The sequence below is a fragment of the Varanus komodoensis genome, unplaced genomic scaffold, assembly GCF_004798865.1.
Source record: "Varanus komodoensis strain SLA01 unplaced genomic scaffold, ASM479886v1 scaffold10, whole genome shotgun sequence".
NCBI lineage: Eukaryota > Metazoa > Chordata > Lepidosauria > Squamata > Varanidae > Varanus > Varanus komodoensis.
The window spans coordinates 9,335,877-9,355,716 of record NW_025335269.1 but is presented as its reverse complement, the minus strand read 5'-3'; the positions used below and the strand labels follow the sequence as shown (position 1 = coordinate 9,355,716).

Sequence of the window (19,840 nt, the reverse complement as noted above, 5' to 3'; positions counted from 1 at the left end):
GACCTTGGTCTGACTATGACTCAGTCTTTGGTATTGAACTGTGGACTGTGCTTGGATTTTGGGTCCTGTCACCTGGGTCTAGGCACATCTGTCCTGACACCTGCTGCCCACACTTTAGACCCCAACACAAGCTTACAGCCAGCATTCTAAGATGTTATCTCATTGTTGACTAGGAACAATTGGATGGTGCTTTGTAGTCAGGCTAGGAGATTCCTTCTGGAAACCCCACTACTTCAGATGATGTACTTGGCTGTTGAAAGGCCTTGGCTTTTTCAATAGGTGCTGCTTCTCCTGGAGTATGAAGGTTGGTGTGAACATTCCTCAGAGTTTCCCCGTTCACTAGAGGAATCTGAATTGCAGAGTCAGGAGGCAGTGACCTTCCAGGAGGTCACATGGATATGAAATGAGTTCGAAGGTAGTGCATTCAGAAGGACTGGAGTTTCTGGTGCCTCCTGAGAGTCACTGGTGCTGCGGGCTTCAGGTTCTAAGGCACTCTGACCCATGACTCTTAATCTGGATTGTCCTGATCACATCCCGAATTCCCATGCCAGTACCACCACCTCCCTGCCCCCAGTGATTGTGTGCAGACTGGTGTGGAAGCTGATGACTTCACCTGCTTTTGTGTGGTTTGCTCTGCAGTTATAGCTATGTAGTAGAACATACGTAAGTAAATAAGTTTATTGTTGTAACCATAAGTCATAACATGAACGTGCTATAAAATACCATGATATAATAATAAAATTATGAAATAAAATAAGAAAAATTATAAATAAAAGGTTATAACAAAATAAGGGCCAGTGCTACACCCAAGAGCTTAAAATTTTCTTTCTGAGTTTAAATGAGAGCAGGGCAAAGGTGGCAACTTGATTGCTAACAGTTGGGAACACGTCTGCAAAGAGATAGATTAGTTTTTCAGGGTCTGAGCCCTTAAGTGCTTCCACCTTTAGCAATTTGGTGGTGCAGTGGGTTAAACTGCTGAGCTGCTGGGCTGGTTGATCGAAAGGTCAACAGTTTGAATCCGCACACTGTGCTTCGTCCCAGCTCCTGCCAGCCTTGCAGTTCGGAAGCATACATATGCAAGTAGATAAAAAGGTACCACTTTGACGGGAAGGTAACAGCGTTCTGTGCACCTCGGTGTTTAGTCATGCCGGCCACATGACCACGGAGACTGTCTGCGGACAAACGCTGGCTCCCTCGCTAGGAAACGGAGATGAGCACCGCCCCCTAGAGTCAGACATGACTGGACTTTAATGTCATGAGGAAACCTTCACCTTTACCTTTAATATCATTGTAAATGGGGCAATGGAGGATGTAATGAATGATATCCTCCAGCTGACCAACACCACAGGGGTAAAGGCGTTGCTCAACAGGGAGCTTACAATATCTCTGTTCAAGATATGCAGAGGTCACTGTCTGCAGGTGGAAAGATGTTAAAACCTTTCTCAATGGGACACTGATTATGTTAACCATGTACTGGGAAAAACTCCTATGGTTTTATACTGATGATACCAGGGTGAAAATTTGGATGATGGGACTGTAGTAGCATCTTTATCGGCATCCTTTGCAAAGAGCCACTCTCTAATGTTTTCTCTGTCCCAGGATGGCAGGGGATACATTAGTAAAATGGGATGCAAGAATTTAGTAGTAGAGCATATGTCTTGCATGCTCACCATCACAGGTTCTACTCCTCGTGGCAGGCCCAGCTTAAGGGCACTACATTATCAGAGGCTGAAACGCTTGTGTTGCTACCAGTCAGAGTGTGCGGCACCAGGCCAGCTGCAGGAAGTGTTTGTATCTGCACATAACAGCTCTTCCCTGCTGGAACAGGATGCTTCAAGTGGATACATGGATGAACCACTACTAGTCCATTCTAAGTCCTCCTGTGCAAGCTACCAATGTGGTTGTGAAGCAGAGAAAACACATTTAGTAGCTATCCCTAATTAAATGTACTTTTAAATGCACATTTTTGTAGGGGTTTTTAAAAGCTTAATGCCAACATGGGATGGGACAGACTTATGGGTGAACACCTGTAAAAGTGACACAGTCCTGCAATACCTGTCCATGTCACTTGCCCTGGAGGTTAACCCTTTAAGTTGGAAAAAGGACCAAGAATTGATTGCCTTTAAAGACATTCTTCAGCCTTCTTGCATGTATCCTGGAAAATGAAAAATAAAACAGAATGAAACAAATTCCTTTCATCTTTGAGTCAATCATGGGCAGAAACTGAGGTCACACATCCTTGAGCAATTATGTTTGATACTCTAGTTGGCATAGTCCAAGCAAATGTCATGGGGACTGCTTGGAAGAAAATACAAGCCTGCATTCTGAAATGCTAGCATTTTAAAGTCATTTTTGAATGGTGTTTGCAGGCAGCAACAAGGCTGTTGATGACCCCTTTTATTTGTGGTTCATCTTTTATTTTGACAAGCAGCACAAAGCTCTGTCTGGGATGGGGCCAAAGCAGCATCCAAAGAACTCAGGGATTAAAATAGGATGTATACAAAGGTATGGACATTGCAGTGATGAACAATAACTTTATTTTGCCTGCCACCCTCCTTTCTGGCTCTAGCCCAGCAATTCATAGAGCAGGGAAAAAGAATGCCTAACTCAATGGATTGTCTTGGGATCTAGGTGAGATTTTCCTGATGATGGACAAATATTGTAGTTTCACTTTATCCTACATTCATTTTTTTCCTCACAAAAATCTTTAAGTTCATTCTATCCCACTTATGAAAAAGATGTAATTTTTGGTAAATTCTTACACACAAAAATGAACTGGAGCAAAATTATCACCTGTTCCTAGACTTCTCTTGGCTGAGATGTCAGCCACCTGTCTGTTGGAAGGTCAGAGACTGCCAGATACTGGACAACCCCACCATGTGAGCATAGCTGGGCATGTCTGTGAGCTGCATTTTGCACTAGCATTTTGCCCGAAGGCAGCCCAATGTACAGTGCATTCCAGAAATCTAAAAGTGCATGCATCAAGCATGCCTAGCTTGTTTCTATTCAAGAATGGGCATAGCTGGCATACCTACGAAATGTGGTAACAGGCAGTCCAGGTCTCCTGAGCCTCCATTACCCAAGATGGTTCCAGATGCATGCCCAACCAATATACCTTCCTTCAGAGGAAGTTCAACCCTCATCCAGTACAGGTAAGCACTCCATTTCCTGGCCTTGGGAATTGCCATCTCTGGGTCTCTACCTTACTGGGATTCAGCATGAATTTGTTAGCCCTCTTCGAAGTCATAACTGTATCCAAGCACCCATTCAGAATGTCCAGGACACCTGCTGATTCAAATGTCACAAAGAAGTTTTAGTTTAGCGGTGACACCTTGGCCCAAATCTCTCAATGACCACTCCCAGTAGCTGCATACATATATTAGACATAAACACTGGGGACGACATGGTCCCTGCAGCCACCCTCAGTTCAGCTGTCATGGGGCCTGGGTACAGTCACCCTAGCTATTGAGAATACCATGTATCCTCCTTAGCATTCCCCAGAAGTTTCATTTTTGCTAATACAAGCTAAATGAGCACCCGCCTATTTGCCTTGCAGGGCAATCCAAAGGTCACCTCTTATGCTGTGGACAGATGGTTAAAAAGGAGCAATTTCTAAAGAAATTACATATGAATAAACAGTGCGGCAGTTCTTTAGTTTTAGTCACTGAATCAAAGCGAAGGTGAGGGCACTTAGAGCTGTCTTTCTTCAGATCTACCAGGTTGGTAATTATACTGCTCTAATTGCATATGCAGTCTTGTGCGCTCCACTCTCCAGAGTGTTGCTAAAGAGTGTTGTTAAAATATGCCTCCAGACAAAATGAAGTTGTTTTCAAAGAGTCATTGCCAGAGGGAGTGTCTAAGCATCTGGAAGATACAGTTAAACCTCACTGTTTAGCCATCCTGAAAATTCACTTCTGGGTCACCTTTTTAAAGTTTGGTTTTGGTAAGATTGGAAGAGACTGCGGGCACAGCTTAATGGGCTGCGGACTGGCCTGCATTCACACTCATGAAGTACACCTTTTGATCAATGCATTCGCGGGAGGTTTTCCTGCCTTCCCTCGTCACTGAGTAACATGAGCTTGTGGGTTTCTCGGGCAGCTGGTTGGCTACAGTGTTAACAGGATGCTGTCCTAGACGGACCCTTAGTCTGATCCAAGCATGGCTCTTCTTTTGTTCTTAAGTCATCATGTTCCCTATGAAGATGTGTTTCCAGTTGGAGATGGGGAGCCAGCTGTCTGTGCTGCCAGCCCTCCAAGCCACTATCCCCTCTTGATGGGTCTCATCCATAAGCTCAGCCCTTCCCTTCATTGCCCCCCATTTCCCTGCTATTCAGCTATTTCCTATTGGGTTGTGGAGGAGGAGCAACAGCCTCCCTTCTCTCCGCACTACTAGGCTGACTGACCAGAAACCGTTGAGCAGGGTGGGGGAATAGGTGATACAGCTGCGGAGGCCTCCCTCTTCCCTGCTATGTGAATTCTTCCCACCAGTTAGCTGAGTAGTAAGGGGAAAGGTTGCCAAGAAGACGAAGAACTGAGCAGCTTAGGACATCAGGTCATGATCCCAGGAAGTGTGCAGTAGCCTATTTATTTATTTAAAATTTTTATATGCCTTCCTTTATGTATGACATCTCAGGATGGCTTACAATCATTAAAATCAGAATACAATAAAATAATCTATACCAAAATAATAAATAATATATAACCAGTAAAATAAATTAAATCAAACGCGACCGTTAAAACCATTAAAATACTGATTTTTAAAATAACGATTGAATAAAAAGGTTTTGACCTGGTGCCAAAAAGAATATAGGCTCAGTGCCAGGTGAACCTCTCCAGGGAGTGCATTCCACAATCTGGGTGCCACCGCAGAGAAGGTCCTACTGCAAGTAGATGTCCTTTCTACCTTTTACAATTGTATGGATGTGTGTGGGTGTTGTGTCTGTATGAATGGGTGGATAGGTGTGATTGTGTGTATGGAGACAGGAGGATGAAAGAGAAAAGAGGAGAGAGAGAAGGGGTGGAAAGTAGAGACAGAGAAGAAAGGAATGTCCCCAGCCACTCTTGATTGTAGCCCTGCCCTCCAGCTTCTCTTGTCCTGCCTCTCTAGGGATTGGGTCCATTCTTCCCCTACTACAGCCTTCAAAGATTTTTGACTTAGATTCTGATTCAGAACTGGAATAAGAAATGTGGTTGGAATTTGCAGCTGAAATGCTAAAGCTGCTGGATCCAAAGATAATCCAGGCAGTTGCTGAGAGCCAGAAAGTTTCAAATTTGGGAGGAAAATCCTCTTGACATGGGTGGGGACAGACTTAGCATCATTAGTCTAACTATATGGGATCAGGTTAAGAGATAGAGCAATTGAGAAGTTCCAAGTGTTTGCTCATAAGCAAAAGGATCCAACTTGAAGGGGGAGTCAGCTTTTTCTGGTTTGGAAGGGAGAAGAGATATTCAGTTCAGAATTAAACCACATTTCCCTAATGGCCAATATTCTAACTTTGCTTGTGTCTGTTGGGACTGACTTCTGCCATACTCTTCTTTTGTATCACAAAGCCAGCCTAGCTGATCAGGTTTAACACAATAAAAACTATAGTTAGAAGCCTTTTGTCCTGTTCTGTCTAGAGGGTGGTGGTTACCTGCTCGCGCCAATGGAATGTGGTCCTTGGGATCTCCACCCTGGTATAAGTACTGCCAAGAAAGAAAGTTTGGTTTCTGGAACAAGTTTCACTTTAAATACAAGGGCAAACTTATTTCTGAACTCTTTTTGAGTAACATTTATAAATAAATAAATAAATAAATAAATAAATAAATAAATAAGGTTAAATTATGAGGTTGCAATGTTGTGCAGGGGACTGGAGAGTTTAGTATTCCCATGACAAATTCTATCAAGGGAGTGACTGTATCTTATATCAAAAAGCACAAGAAAAGACACTGAAAACACCAGGGGAGAAACAATTCTCAGACATGCCTATATTTATTAAGGTCCAACATGTTTCAGAAAACAAACTTCCTTTCCTCTGGGGTATTCAGTGCCAAATTCCTATTCTGCTTTCAATGCAGAAACTGCCATTTCAAAAAGTATACAAATTCTGCAAAAAAGCAACACTTTTTCAAACCACATCTGTTTGCAGCCAGTGTTCCCCTGATCTGCCGTTGTCTGTTTTTTTGCCTCATACCACTTTTTATCTTGCAGGAGCATTGCCCACCCTCCTTTTTAGCCCACTGCTGTAAGCTGATGCACACTGTAATGCATACTAAAAGACTCTCAGAAAAAGAAAAAGCCACCTTGCTATACACTAAGGCACATTAAATGCCTTACTGCTGTGCACTGATGCACATAACCTGTTAGATTTTTTTTTAAAATAAACTGTTCCAGAAATGTCACCATGGACAGGTTCATTCCTTTCAGGAGCCTCCCCTTGATTGCTAAAAAGGAGAAGGAGGCATTTAAGGGACACAGCGATGTTTGCAGAACATGTACCCTCAACCAGCAAGGTCCTCAATACCATCTTCTCCCACAGGTGCCTGCCCCAATGTGTGTGTTTTCAGGGGTTTTCCTCCAAGCACCCACCCACCTGCTCAGTATCTGCCCAGATGGATTGTGACTGAAGAGAAGTCCGTCACTTTTTTGATGTATTTCTGATACCAAGGATTTTGTTGTTTAATTTGTCCAAGCCTTTCACTATACCATGTAGCTGATTTTAATCTGATGATCTTTGCTTATTTTGATAACTACATTGTTTCTGTTGATTTGATGTTTTCATGGATTGAATTTGTTTTTATATCTTTGTTGTCATTTTGTGAGCCACACTGACAAGTTGAGGGGTGGTTATAATTACTTTGTATAAACAAATTCAAGGGCTCTTGAATTGTTTAGGGTTTTTTTTTTAAGAACTCTCTGGCCCTTGTCAATTATACCAATCTTTTTCTTCTACTTGGCCATAGCTACTGTCATCTTTGCTGCTGGATGGGAAATGCATCTCTTATTTTAAGAACAAGCTGGTGAACATTGTGAAGGGTCGCATCTTGGGAAACACAACATGCTACTTTTGTGGTTCTCTTGCAGTGGCCCAGAGCTCTTTCATGCTCTGGAACTCCTAGGGTTGGAACTGGAACTCCTAGGATTGTAAAAGTATGGGTCAACAGAAGGTTCATTAATCACACAATGTTTCCATGAGCCAGAAGTCATTAACAGATTAAAACCTTATGCAGATTAAATTGCACAATCTAGACCAGCATGTACCACAAACAGAAACAGAATGACTAGTCTATGGATGTGCCTCCAAAGTGATAATTCCATGTGGCGAAAGCAAACAAGCCAAGTTTTGATCTCTGGTGGAATGCTGAGTCATGTTGTTTAGTGATAATCTATTAAAACTCTATTTCTTATGTCTAAAGTGAATCCTTTCCTCAAACTAGAATAGGAAGGGGGGGGGAGTGAGAGAATTCTACATGGGGTTCCCTTTTCTGATATCTTAAATGTTTGAAAAGGTTTGAAAAGACAGTTCTGAATAATAAGATTAATACCTAAGAGCAACCATATCAAAGCAGCAGCCATAAAATTTCCTTAATTAATTTTCTACTTCCCTCAAAGGGAAGCACAGACAACACTAATTCAGCTGTTGCAGATTCTAAAAAGATTATCAAGGTTGCACTTTGCTTGACTCCTTATTTCTTAAATGAGGACTGCACAGTGTGTTCACCCACCAAGCAGATTTAATCCAGAAGCTCTATGCTATGACCTGGCACAGTTTTGGCAAGCCTTTTGTCTTATTTATTGGATTTTTATCCCACCCCATTAGCCATAGGGCTCCCTTTCTTTACACTCTCCAGTAGATGGTAAAAGTGGGGCCTTTGTCAAGCCTCTTGTATATTGCCATGACCACAACTGACTTTAGGTCTAAAGGACCTCTCGAGCAAGTGACCCTTGGCAGGGCCCCTCATACATCAGAATAACCCATGACAAGCTTACCTGGATGTGAAGGCCTTAACAGTTGCAGGCTTACCTGGCTGGGACTGTACCACCAACCGCTAGTCACAACACTCTGATGGCACCACCATTTTTATTTCCACAATTAGCCAGAGCAATGCTACATCAGGAGCATGGTGGAAAACCAAAATGACAGTTCCTAGGCTCAGCCACAGAAGGATCTGGCATTAAGATCCATTTCAGAGGAACAGTCTAGCATTCAAGTTCATTTCTTTCAGTTGCAGAGATCGCTCCATTCTGATTTGATCAACTATAAAGACATTTGAGAATTAGCTGCTGTAATGTTGTTTGAAGAATAATTAGCACATGGCATTTTTTGCTATTTCTTACTATATTTCAAGTTCTTGCAAAAAAAAAAAAAAAAAAGGTTCTCATTAAACCATTTCTTCCTCCATGTCTCTTATAACAGAAACATCTGTTTCTTCTTGTTCAATCAAAGTGACAATCTCAAGAGTCCTGATTTTAAAGTAATGCCATTTAAAAGAAATTCTAGCAAGACAGAATATGCTTCATTAACATATCTAATTTGCACATGAAACTGAAGTTCCTATGACTCGCGAGAGGGTTGTGGTTGCATACTTTAAACAAGCAAGTTAAGAATTTTCTAAAATACTGCACACAAAGGAGACAGCAGAAACAATGCAACTATAAAATATGACAAAATTTTATGGAGAGTCTGCCAAATATAAGTTTAACTGTGATCCATGTTTTACTACTTCAGCCATCCCAATTTTTAATTTAAGATTTTTTTGCCCACGTGTGACTTCAACCAGTGGACAGTATACAGATGTGATAAATATTTGCAACTTTGAAGTTTTCAGAATTCAGGGTGTGTTACTTCACAATTCATTGACTAATGAAGGGGAAAGAAGGATACTGCAATGAATTCCAGTACTTTTTCTTAATTCCAGTACATGTGAATAGCGGCCACTCACTTATATGAGAGTCAATGTATGTACATTGCTGAGATGGAGATGGGATCTGAACCATCCCTTCCAAAGTAACTCCAGTTTCTGGAGAGGAGAACAAGGTTGCTTTGCCCTTCTCTCAGTCTTGCAAATTGCAGTCCACTTACTTTGTGCTGTAGAACTCAGCAAGAGTAATTGAGTTCTGCATAACCTCACTCTGAGGATTTTTTGTTGTTGTTTGTTTGTTTCTGGTCACTACTAGAGCATGACAAGGAGAAAGACCTCATATGCATATATATTTGTCAAGTGCAGTCAGAAACGGAAATCAGTTTGGGGGGACTAATTTAATTTGTGTAACATGCCAGTGAAAAGGGACCCTTGTTAGTAGCATCACAGCTGCATTCAGCCCCAACTGCAGCTTCCAAATTGGGCCTAAAGGCTGCCCCATATACAGTGTATTACAATAATGCAATTTGATCTTACAAATGTCTGAACCACCATGGTCAAAGTAACATGGTCAAGGAACAGCCATAGCTGGTGAAAAAAACTGAAGTGGTAAAGAGCACTCCTAATGACTGAAGCTTCTAGTAATGAAGTTGTAACTAGGAGTAACCATCCCAAATTATGGAGCTCTTGCTTCGGAGGAAGTGCAGCCCCATCCAGCATATTGACCTATTCCCACAGCCTGTGACCCGCTTACTCATACTGCTTCCATACTGGATAAATTCAAACAGTTTGTTGGACATTATCCAGCCCACCATTACATCCAAGCAATAGTCCAGAGCTTGGTTGGCCATTCAGATGTTACAGAGAGAAGTACAGATGGTACTATGCTCCAAATCTCTGGATGACCCTAGTGGCTTCAAACACAGGTTAAACAAAATTAAGGACAAATTAGTGCCTTGGGGCAGCCCCTAGCACAAAGCTCAAGGCACAAATGCTCTTTTCCAGCATCACTCCCTGAGACCAATCCCAAAGGTTGGACAGAACCACTGAGATTTATTTATTTATTTTATTTGGAGTTTTTGTATGCCATCCCATTTGCATAAGCCTCAGGACAGCTTCCAACTGACACTGGCCTCTGACACTCATCTCACCAAGATGGTCCAGAAGAGTCAGTGATATCCAAACCTGGACAGAGATCAAGTTAGGGGTTGCACTTCCCCTGTCATTCCTTCAACTGAGATAATCCAACAGAGTGACCAAGGCTGCTTCAGTTCCAAAACCAAGCCTGAACCCAGACTGGAATGAATCCAGATAATTTCATCCGAGAAGGCTTACATTTGCTTCACCCTTTCAGACAACTTCCCTAAAAATGGGCTATTCACAATCAGGCTATTTGCTCAGGGATGAATCCAGCCAATGGATATAAAGAAGTTTACTTTCATCAGATGAAAGCATTTGGTATGTGTGGCCCAAGAAGCCTCATCAATAGATAATGGGTAGACTAATTATCAATTTGCATTTGGATGAGTTTCTGAAATTTGTTGAAGGTCAGCATTTGCATGTAAATCTTGAGAATCCCAGATGATGATAAAGAGACATCATTTCCCCCCTTTAGAGACATATAGAAGTAAACATATTTTGCTTCAATTTCATTTCATTTAGGTGGTAACTCAACATTCTGATTTTTAGGATGTTCACAAAATTGGTGTGAGATTTTTAAAAGTCAATACATTTTGGATATTTGCTGTAGCATACAAATGATGGAACCATTGTATGTATTCATAGGATAAATGCACAATGAACCCAATTAATCTTATCTCTAGATACCTGTATCTCACCATCCCAAGGAATTAAGACAGTGCCTAAGGCATGGAAAGATAACCAAACTGAAGGAAGTTCTGGTTTAATTTAATCTTCTTCTTCTTCTTCCAGGGGCTGGACTCAATGATGGGCAGTGGCATGAAGTTCGCTTCTTGGCAAAGGAAAATTTTGCAGTACTTACCATTGATGGTGATGAAGCCTCCTCAGTTCGGAGCAACAGTCCTCTGAAAGTTTTGACGGGAGAGAAATATTTGTTTGGAGGTAAAAAAAAAAATTCTAATATGTGTTTTTGGCTGAGAGTGTTTTTGGAAAAGAAATAGTTTGCCTGTGAGAAGGTTTTTCCTTTGTCTACAATGCAAGTCACATCAGCAGAAATGTCAAGCCAATGTTTAAGTTTTCATCTTTGAAAAGATTCGATTGTACTACTAGAAAAATCCTGTCAAATACTGTCCTGCTTGAGGCATGAATTTCCAATTCATGCAGCATTAGATTCCTTTGTAATGTAGAGGAGGCCTGCTACCTTCCCTTGCATTCTCATGGTGGAACAGCCTGCACTCAGGTGGAGCTGAATATTCAACAGCTTTGGAGTTCACATTGAACGTTGCCCTTTCAACAAGATAGAACTTTTTCCTGTGAAATGGAAGACAGCCTGCCTGTGTGCAAATGCGGTGCCTTTGAAGGTCTTTCATTTGGAGTAACTTGCCAGCCCCAGTGCTGGGTAGTTCCAAGAGCCTTAAGGGGGCGCTCTTGCAGAAGCTCTGCTGCCGGGCCTAGAGGGAGGTTTGGAGCACTGGATCTTTGTGAATTGTAGTACTAAACGACTCAACATGGGCTAACGTAGAGATGGGAGGTTAGTTATTCTGACAAATTTGCACATCACAAATGTTCTGAAAAGTGTATCCAAATGTTTAAAAATGCTATAGTGATGCATGAGTAAAACATCCAAAACCACTCCTCTGTTTTGGGGTTGTCATTGGGGAATATCACATTGAGTGCCTGCACTTCAAAACTCACCATTATGCCACTGGTCATGGGAAGAGGATTTATGGCCACAGCTATTTTTAGGCCCTTTATTCCCCTAAAGTTGGTGTAAAGTCACCCTCCATATGTTCTTCTATTTGCTAAGATTATTTATTTATTTGTTTGTTTGTTTGTTTGTTTGTTTGTTTGTTTGGGATATTTCTACCCCGTCCAATCACTTTCGTCTCTGGAAAGACTCACAGAGATGGAAGATTTACTTATTTGTTTCCACTCAGTTGTTTCAAATATGCAAGTTTCGTTTTGGTTCTTTCTTTTTTTAAGCCAGAACAGTTTCCACCCCAGCAGGCTCAGAAATGTCACTGATGTTAAGATATTTCTGCCTGAATCAGAAATTGGCTTTTAAAAAATCCATTCAAGGTTACTGTCATTTCAGTGCATTCAGTTTCACGTCATTATCTCTCATCCATAGAGCCATAAAAAGCATGTATAGAAATTAGTGTTTAAATAGTCTTACAAAAAAAACTAATATACACTTCATTAACGGTAGATTCAAATTCTCGCAATAGCTGTGTCACCCTCTTCTGGAGAACCTGTACCCTAATGGAAGTGGAGCTAATGAAAAGCACTTCTCCGTGGCCAGTGGATATCATACATAAATATTACCAGATTAAGAATGACGCATTGCTAAGCAGAGCCTTTGTTCCTGATCTTTGGATGTGCAGTCATCCAGCATTCCTATGTTCCTTTTGAATGCTGCCTTTTTCTCCATGTGCTGTTGACTTAAATAAGGGGCTCGCGGTATGTGCCATTTTTTCCTGTATCCCTTTCTCTCAAAGGTGAGGAGATACTCCCCAAAGCAAAAGTGCACTGTTGTGTCAATAATGAAGTGCCAGTCTGCTTAGTAAAAATAACCTACCAGAAAACGGGAGCAAACTGAATATATAGAGACCGAATATATATCTTTCCCCATCTCACAGGTTCAGCGTGGCCAAATACCATTTATTTATTTAGCTTGCAATCCAATGCATATTTAACATTCCTTGGCCAACCGTGCTGACTGCCACAAGACAATTTTCCATCTAAACAAGCATAGGATTCTGCCTGTAATCTATTTGTTAAATGCCAAATAAAATCCTTTTTGTGTTATACAAGGTGACTAACAACAGCAGCAGCAAATATTGAATCAAAAGTGTACATAGTTGAGCTAATATGAATATCTATGGATAATTGAAATTTGCCACCTGAAGTTTGGACACAAAATTTGAACTCTAAACTTAGAAATTGCATGTTGAATGAAATTTTATTTCAAAATGTGATACATTACACCTTTTGTTAAATATGTGTAAATATAAGTATAAAGACTAAAGATAATTGCATGGCAACTCTTAGGTGCAGGTACATATTAAATACTACATAAAAATCAACTATACAGTATGGCAGTCTTTCCCAGCCTCATGCCCTCCAGATGTTAGGCTACAATTCACAGTATGTTTGTTAGGGGGATACTGGGAGCTACAGTCCAACACATCGGGGGGGGGGGGGTAGCAAGTTGGGAATCGCTGTGATATTAAATATTTCATATCCTCCAATAGGGTTGGGATGAACACTATCAGAATCTGTCCCTCCAAGCATTTGCGGGCTTCCTCTTGTGCTCAGCCCAGTCTTCCAAAGCAAGCTCAAAGGAAATCTGCAAGTGCTTGCAGATCCCCGGCTGCTCAACTGGCAATCTTCTTCCACACCAACTGCAGCAGACTAAAAGAAGGCTGCAACTGGCACTGAAGAGAGATGCTGCTTGTGCAGCGGTCACCGGGGCGGGCTGCTTTCCTGGAAAGGCTTCTTTGACTTCAGTGGCAGCCACTCAGATTGCAGCTGCTCCTGGCACGTGGGAGGGATGATGCTAGCAGCCGCATGGGCTGTTTTCCTAGCAAATCCCTTCAGCATCACTTACAGTCACCCAAGCAGCGGCTGCTTCTAGAGCATGACAGGGTGCTGGTTGTGCAGTGTATGGGACAGCACCCCATGAATGCTGGGCACACTCACCAGGAACATGGACTCTGGGCTGCTGCAAAGCAGACAGCCAAGCACAAGGAATCTCAGTGGCTTCCCACCCCTAGATGGATTCCTCATTCATCCCTTAGATAGATCTCATAAATATTGTTAATTGTCACACTTCAGCTCTAAAATATTGACATCAAAAGTCAGATATGAAAATTAAATTGCACAGAATGTCAAAGAGAGGAAATACCCTTCACACATGACCTATTTACTGGGAGATCCCAGGGAAGTCACAGGAATGCTCAAGAGGCAAAGGATTCTGTCCTCTACTACAGCTGTCCCCAGTCTTTTGGCACCCGAGACCAGTTTTGTGGAAGACAATTTTTCCAGGGGGTGAGGATGGTTTTGGGATGATTCAAGAGCATTACATTCATTGTGCACTTTGTTTCTATTATAATTACATTGTAATATATAATGAAATAATTATACAACTCACCCTAACACAGAATCAGTGGGATCCTCCCCCCCCCCCCCCCCCGCCGACCTGCAGCTCTGCAGCCTATTCCCTCTTCCTTTCGAGGTCCAAGACCCAAACGGGCCTTGCAGCGCCGGTGCAGCCTGGCAGCAGCTCTCCACACCACCTCATGCTTTGTCACGTGTGTGCCGTGCACTGGGTCTGCTCGGCCTCCTCGTGCCTTACTCACTCCACCTCATCCTGACTCACAGCCCAGCTCGTACCCCCTTCTCAATTCTGTTGCTGCTCGCATGCACCCTCCCCGGCTTCTCTGCACCACTTGCCACCTGGCTTTGCTGCTGCTGCTGCCGCCGCCGCCACTACTCCCTCCTCCTTTTGAGGCCCTGATGATAATGTGTATTTGCATACAGATGAAGCTTCACTTGCTCACCTGCCATTCACCTCCTGCTGTGCAGCCTGGTTCCTAACAGGCCACGGACTGGTACCGGTCCATGGCCTGGGGTTGGGGACCGCTGCTCTACTGCAAAGTTTTTGAGGAAATTCTAAAGAGGATTGGAGATAAGAGGCAATTTCGTATCATGGGTTATATTTCCCATACAATCTAAGATTCTAATTATTCTGAGAGAAAGGTTTCCTTGGTCTGTAGAACGTATCTGTAGAAGAAACGGAATAGAAACCTTCTGTACATGACTCAGTGGCAGAGCCTACGGAAGGTCTTGAGCCCAATTTCTAGCAATCCCAGGTGGGGGTAGAAAAATTCCTGCCATTGTTCTAAGCCAGCATCAGCAATTCTGACTTAGGTCTACTTAGTATGAAGCATTTTCCTGTGTCCTTCTGAGTGCAACCCATCTTGAGCTTATATGTTCAAAGATCAGTGAGGACATACCAGAATTTGACCATGCCAGTCTCCACTTCTAGCAGCACAGCCCCCTTGCAATGTGCATCATGCTAATGGGCTGCAAGGGCTGCAAATAGAAATGGTGAGAATTTTCTTCATTTTGAGAAGAATTTCCCAAAATTGGCTAAGTTTTCCATATTCAAGAAAGAAAGTCAAGTCCTCATGATTTTATTATGTTGGAGAATAATCAAGACTAATTCATCCATCCAGACCTTCAAGTACTTCACTTTTTAAAGTCTGGTTCTGAATCCCTGTATATGGTCACCAACTTTCTTTTCTGACATGTTTCTTATCTTTAATACCTGTATGGCAGGCAGGTACTTCATGGTCTTCTTCATGATAGGATTAGCTGTACCTATTGATTTAAGGTGGTGCACAAGTGTGAGAATCTTGCTTTAGTTCATGTTGTATAAGCATTTACCAAAATGCACAAAGTTCTCCCTATTCAGGAGAGAAAGAACCTCTCACTCTCTACGTGGGGCTGCCCTTGAAGACGGTCCGGATACTTCAGATGGTGCAAAATAGAGCTGCCAGGATGCTGTCGGGGACTGGGCGTTATTCTAACATAACTCCAGTCCTCTATCAGCTCCACTGGCTTCCCATTGAAGTCTGGGCTCAATTCAAGGTGCTGGTTATTACCTATAAAGCCCTAAATGGCTTGGAACCAGGATACCTAAAGGAACGCCTTTTTCCCTATATGCCCTCCTGCCCCTTATGATCGGCAGCAGAGACCCTCCACTGAGAACCCTCTTTGAAAGAGGTTAGGAGACAGAGTACTTGGAGGAGGGCTTTCTCTGCAGGGGCGCCCCACTATGGAATGTCATTATATGCTTTTCGGTGCCAGGTCAAGACCTTTTTATTTAACCAATATTTTAAAATTAATTAATTTTAAAGGTATATTTATTTATTTAATTCATGTTAGCCATGTTATTTTGTACTCAGTCATGGTATAGCCAATTTATTTATTTTAGGATTGGTGAGGTTTTAATGTTTGTAAACCACCCAGAGAGCCCTCTGGGCTATTGGGGTGGTATATAAATGCAAGAAGAGGAAGAGGAAGAACCTGAGATTTTAAAAATTCAACTGTAGCTGGAAGTGAAAGTGACAGATTGATCCATCCCTAAATGCATCTGCCCTAAAAGTTGGCAGGGCTATGGCTCATGGAGGGTGGCCTCTAGACAAATTAGAGATTTTTAGTGTGTCACAAGCTTAAAAGAAAAACAGGATGTCCTAAGAGAAAGTTGATGACCTTGAGTATTCATGAACTCACATGCTGGAATGTGTTGGTGGGAAGTGCTTCAGGCAATAAATTACTTTTTAATATAATTTGATTCTTGCATATTTTATGACTGAAATAAACAGGAAAAAGGTCTGAAGGCAAAGTTGCATAAGAAGCTAACAGTTACCTTCCAGACCCTTTTGTGGCTGATCTGAGTGGCATTTGGGTGGGAACACAGGGCACAAGGAGAAAAGCAACATACAAAGATGTTTTAACTATCTCCCAAGAGTAATTTGGCTCATAAAGAATGAAGCCACTGGGACTTTCTGATGGATATTTTTAGAAGTCTCTGGAGACACACAGTGATTTTTACTTTTCAAAACTTATTCCCAAGAAAGCAACATAAATGTCACATCAACGATGGTACAAGTTATCCCCCACCCCAGCAGGGATAACTTGTTTTTTCAAAAACAAAGCACTGTTTGGAATATAGTGTTCTGGTGTGCTACATACACCATCTGGAACAGATGAAACCACAAGTTTTATGGAAAGTAAAAATCATAGTACTCCACTTCTTGTGAATATCCCTGGCAGATCTTGTATGTAGTGACTTGTGTGTTTGTCCACCTGCATTAAATACTGAGGAACTGATTGATTCCTTTAGTGGTCAGCTGAGGTTCTATTTCAGCACAGACCCTCAAAATACTTATCTCTGTTTTGTGGTGGGAAATTACCCAGAGCTTAATCTGAGTCAAGGTTTGAGGCTTGGATTGTGTTTTCTGCTTTGAGCTCAGCTCCAGAAGATATGAAGTGGGATACAAATGCCTTTTTTGGGATATTAAGGTATTTTCTGCTAAAGCAGTAGAATTTCATAACTTCGGCCTCTGCTTGTACATATCCTAAGAGCTTCTACTCCAATTCTTCAGAGATGTATCAGGATGTACATTCATAGCTCTAAAAGCATAAGAATTTGTTTTGCTGCTTAAATTCAGCTGAGGTTCATTGCCAAAGGCCCAAAGAATCTTGATGGATTGTTTCTTTGGTATAGCACAAGCCTGAACATCTTGGTTTTCCGAATACAACTCACTGGGAGCTCAATGAACCTCTGTTTTTGCTGCACTCCTGGACCTGGAAATAGAATCATCTGACAAGCCATGAGAGTGGTTTGGAAGATGTAGTCAACTTGTGGGGACAAAATTGGGCAAACCTCTTACAGTTCTGTCAGGGAATCTGGCAATTTGTATGATAATATAAGCCAGAAAGGGGGGTCTTTGAGCATCACATCATTTTTTGACATTGAGAAGAGTGGAATCTTCTTAGAACATCCATAATCTACTGGCTATGTCTAGGGATGGGTAAGAATTTTGTTTCAGTTTGCTTCAATTGTTATTTACCAAAATTCACAAAGTTTTCCAAATGCAACACAACAAGAACTTGAGATTTAAAATACTGGAGTGTGTGAGAAATAGAAACTGACAGATTTGTCTATCCAGATCAGGAGCTTTGAGTGCTTTGATCTTCGAAGACTGGATCTGAATCTCTGTGTATTGAGCCATGTTAGTGTTGAATTAATGTGGGTTAATTAGGTTTGTCACCTCTTTCTTTCTGACACACCATGGTCTAAGCACACTGTGGTCCTCTCCATGCAGTACCTCTTGATTTAGCTGTTGCAGATGGGTGGGGATTTTATTTCAGTCTTTGAGAAGACTTCACCAAAATTATGGAATCCTTCCTATTTGGAAGAGAAAGAACTTGAGGGTTTCACATTCACATTTGGAAGAAAGTGAAATGGAGAGATTTGGTCCACCTTAGCTAGGATTAATTTTCATTCACTCGCTGGCTAAAAAAGAGTGCTTCTGAGCTTGTGCAGAGTGCCCATCTTGCACCATCTGCACTGGAAAATTCTGGTTCCTATTTAGTATGATGCTAGTGCCTACAAATTTATACATTCCCCACCCTCCACCAACCTTGCTTATCATTTCTTTGCTCAGGAGGTAAGAGGACATAAATTCAAGTTCCAACCTTTTTAGAATTTAAATTATGACACATTTCTTCTTCCTGCCTTTTGCGGTGCCACTGCAACTTTATACTTCTCAGGACTGAACTGATGCTCCCTATCAGTCTTTTAATCTGAAGAGGACTTTCTGTCCTCAGTACACCTCATGCTTGTGAAAGAAGTCCTTCATAATGTGTCATGTAATTAATATTTGGACAAAGGGGACTGTATTTCACAATCTAGTGTTATAGCACTACCTCTGTTCTGGCATTTGCTGTTGTGATGTTTGGCAAGAGGTAAAAGGGAATTCTTTATTTCTGTAGCTAAATCATTCCTGGTCCTCACTATGCTTTGTCCTGCCCCAGAAGAGTCAGTACGAGTCTCAATGGACTTTAAATATGGAGAAGAGAGAAAAAAATGTGCATTCTGTTCTTGAGCTATGAGAAATTGTATGCTCTGCAGAGATTGAGTAACTGCATATATTGGTAGGATGGGTACTATATAGCTTAGTTTAAAGATCCATTACCCTTGGACTGATTTTTCTCCCCCTCGCACACAAGCATTTAATTCCTTTTATTTTATTTGTTCCAGGAATGCAGAGTTCAAATGAAGTAAGCCTCTTCCCCATGAGTCCTCTAGAGAACCATGTTGCTTTTGCTCTTTTTGCAATTATGTGCATCAAACAAAAGAGATTCAGAGCAAAAATAAATCCATTAACCTCAACAGAAAGTGTTTGGAAAGTTAGACACAAGAGCTTTTATTATGCTTTTTAGGTCTGTACTAACCTGTTACTTTTTCTAACCAGTGCCCAAGCGGGCAGAGACAGTTCTTCAAATGGCTGCCTTGACTCCCATTTATCATTGCTCTCTCATTTGAATTTTCCATTTTTTAAAAAATGTAATTTCTTGGGGGGGATATTTCCCCCCAAATAAACTGTGACAATATTAATCTTTAAAAAAAACCTGTGAGGTAGGTTGTGCTGAGAGTCAGTGACCAGACCAAAGGTATCCCATGAGTTTCATGTCCTAGTAAGGACCAGAAGTCAGATCTCTCAGGTCCCAGTCCAACACTGTAGCAGCAACACTGGAATGGCTGTTAGTCACAGCAGCAATGCAGCCAACTGAGGATTATATAATGAAAAGGAGGACAGCATGATGCAACAAAACCTCACATTCAGGATGTGAAAGGCTCACCAAGGACAAAGCCAGTACAGAGAGAGGGCAATGGTTCTTAGCTTGACAGCAATGTGCATGTACAATTCAATGCATTAGATATGGGGAGGCATGGAGAGAGTGATGAGCATTTGTTAATAATGCCAAATATTATTTGAACAGGTTCTTTGCTTGCCTTCAGGCGAGCAACATGTTCACTTTCTAGGGAGAAACCCATTTCTTACTTCTTACTTCTGAGCCAAATATGCATAGGGTTATACCATTATTCTCCTTCATGGATCACTGCCCTGTCATGGCGAAGGGGCTTGCATAGCTCAGTGAAGCTAAGAGCTATGCCATGCAGAGCCACACAAGACAGACAGGTCAGAGCAGAGAGCTCTGACAAAACGTGACCCACTGGAGAAGGAAATGGCAACCCACTCCAGTATCTTTGCCATGAAAAC

General features: G+C 41.8%; 1 protein-coding gene across 1 annotated transcript in view; it reads left to right on the top strand.

Moving 5' to 3' along the window:
* Positions 1–19,840, top strand: part of CNTNAP2 (contactin associated protein 2) — an 870,382-nt gene that overhangs the window by 297,424 nt on the left and 553,118 nt on the right. The window contains exons 9-10 of the mRNA XM_044419123.1: positions 10,773–10,922; positions 14,742–14,750. Coding sequence (XP_044275058.1) covers positions 10,773–10,922; positions 14,742–14,750 — 159 coding nt within the window. The remainder of the gene's footprint in view (positions 1–10,772; positions 10,923–14,741; positions 14,751–19,840) is intronic.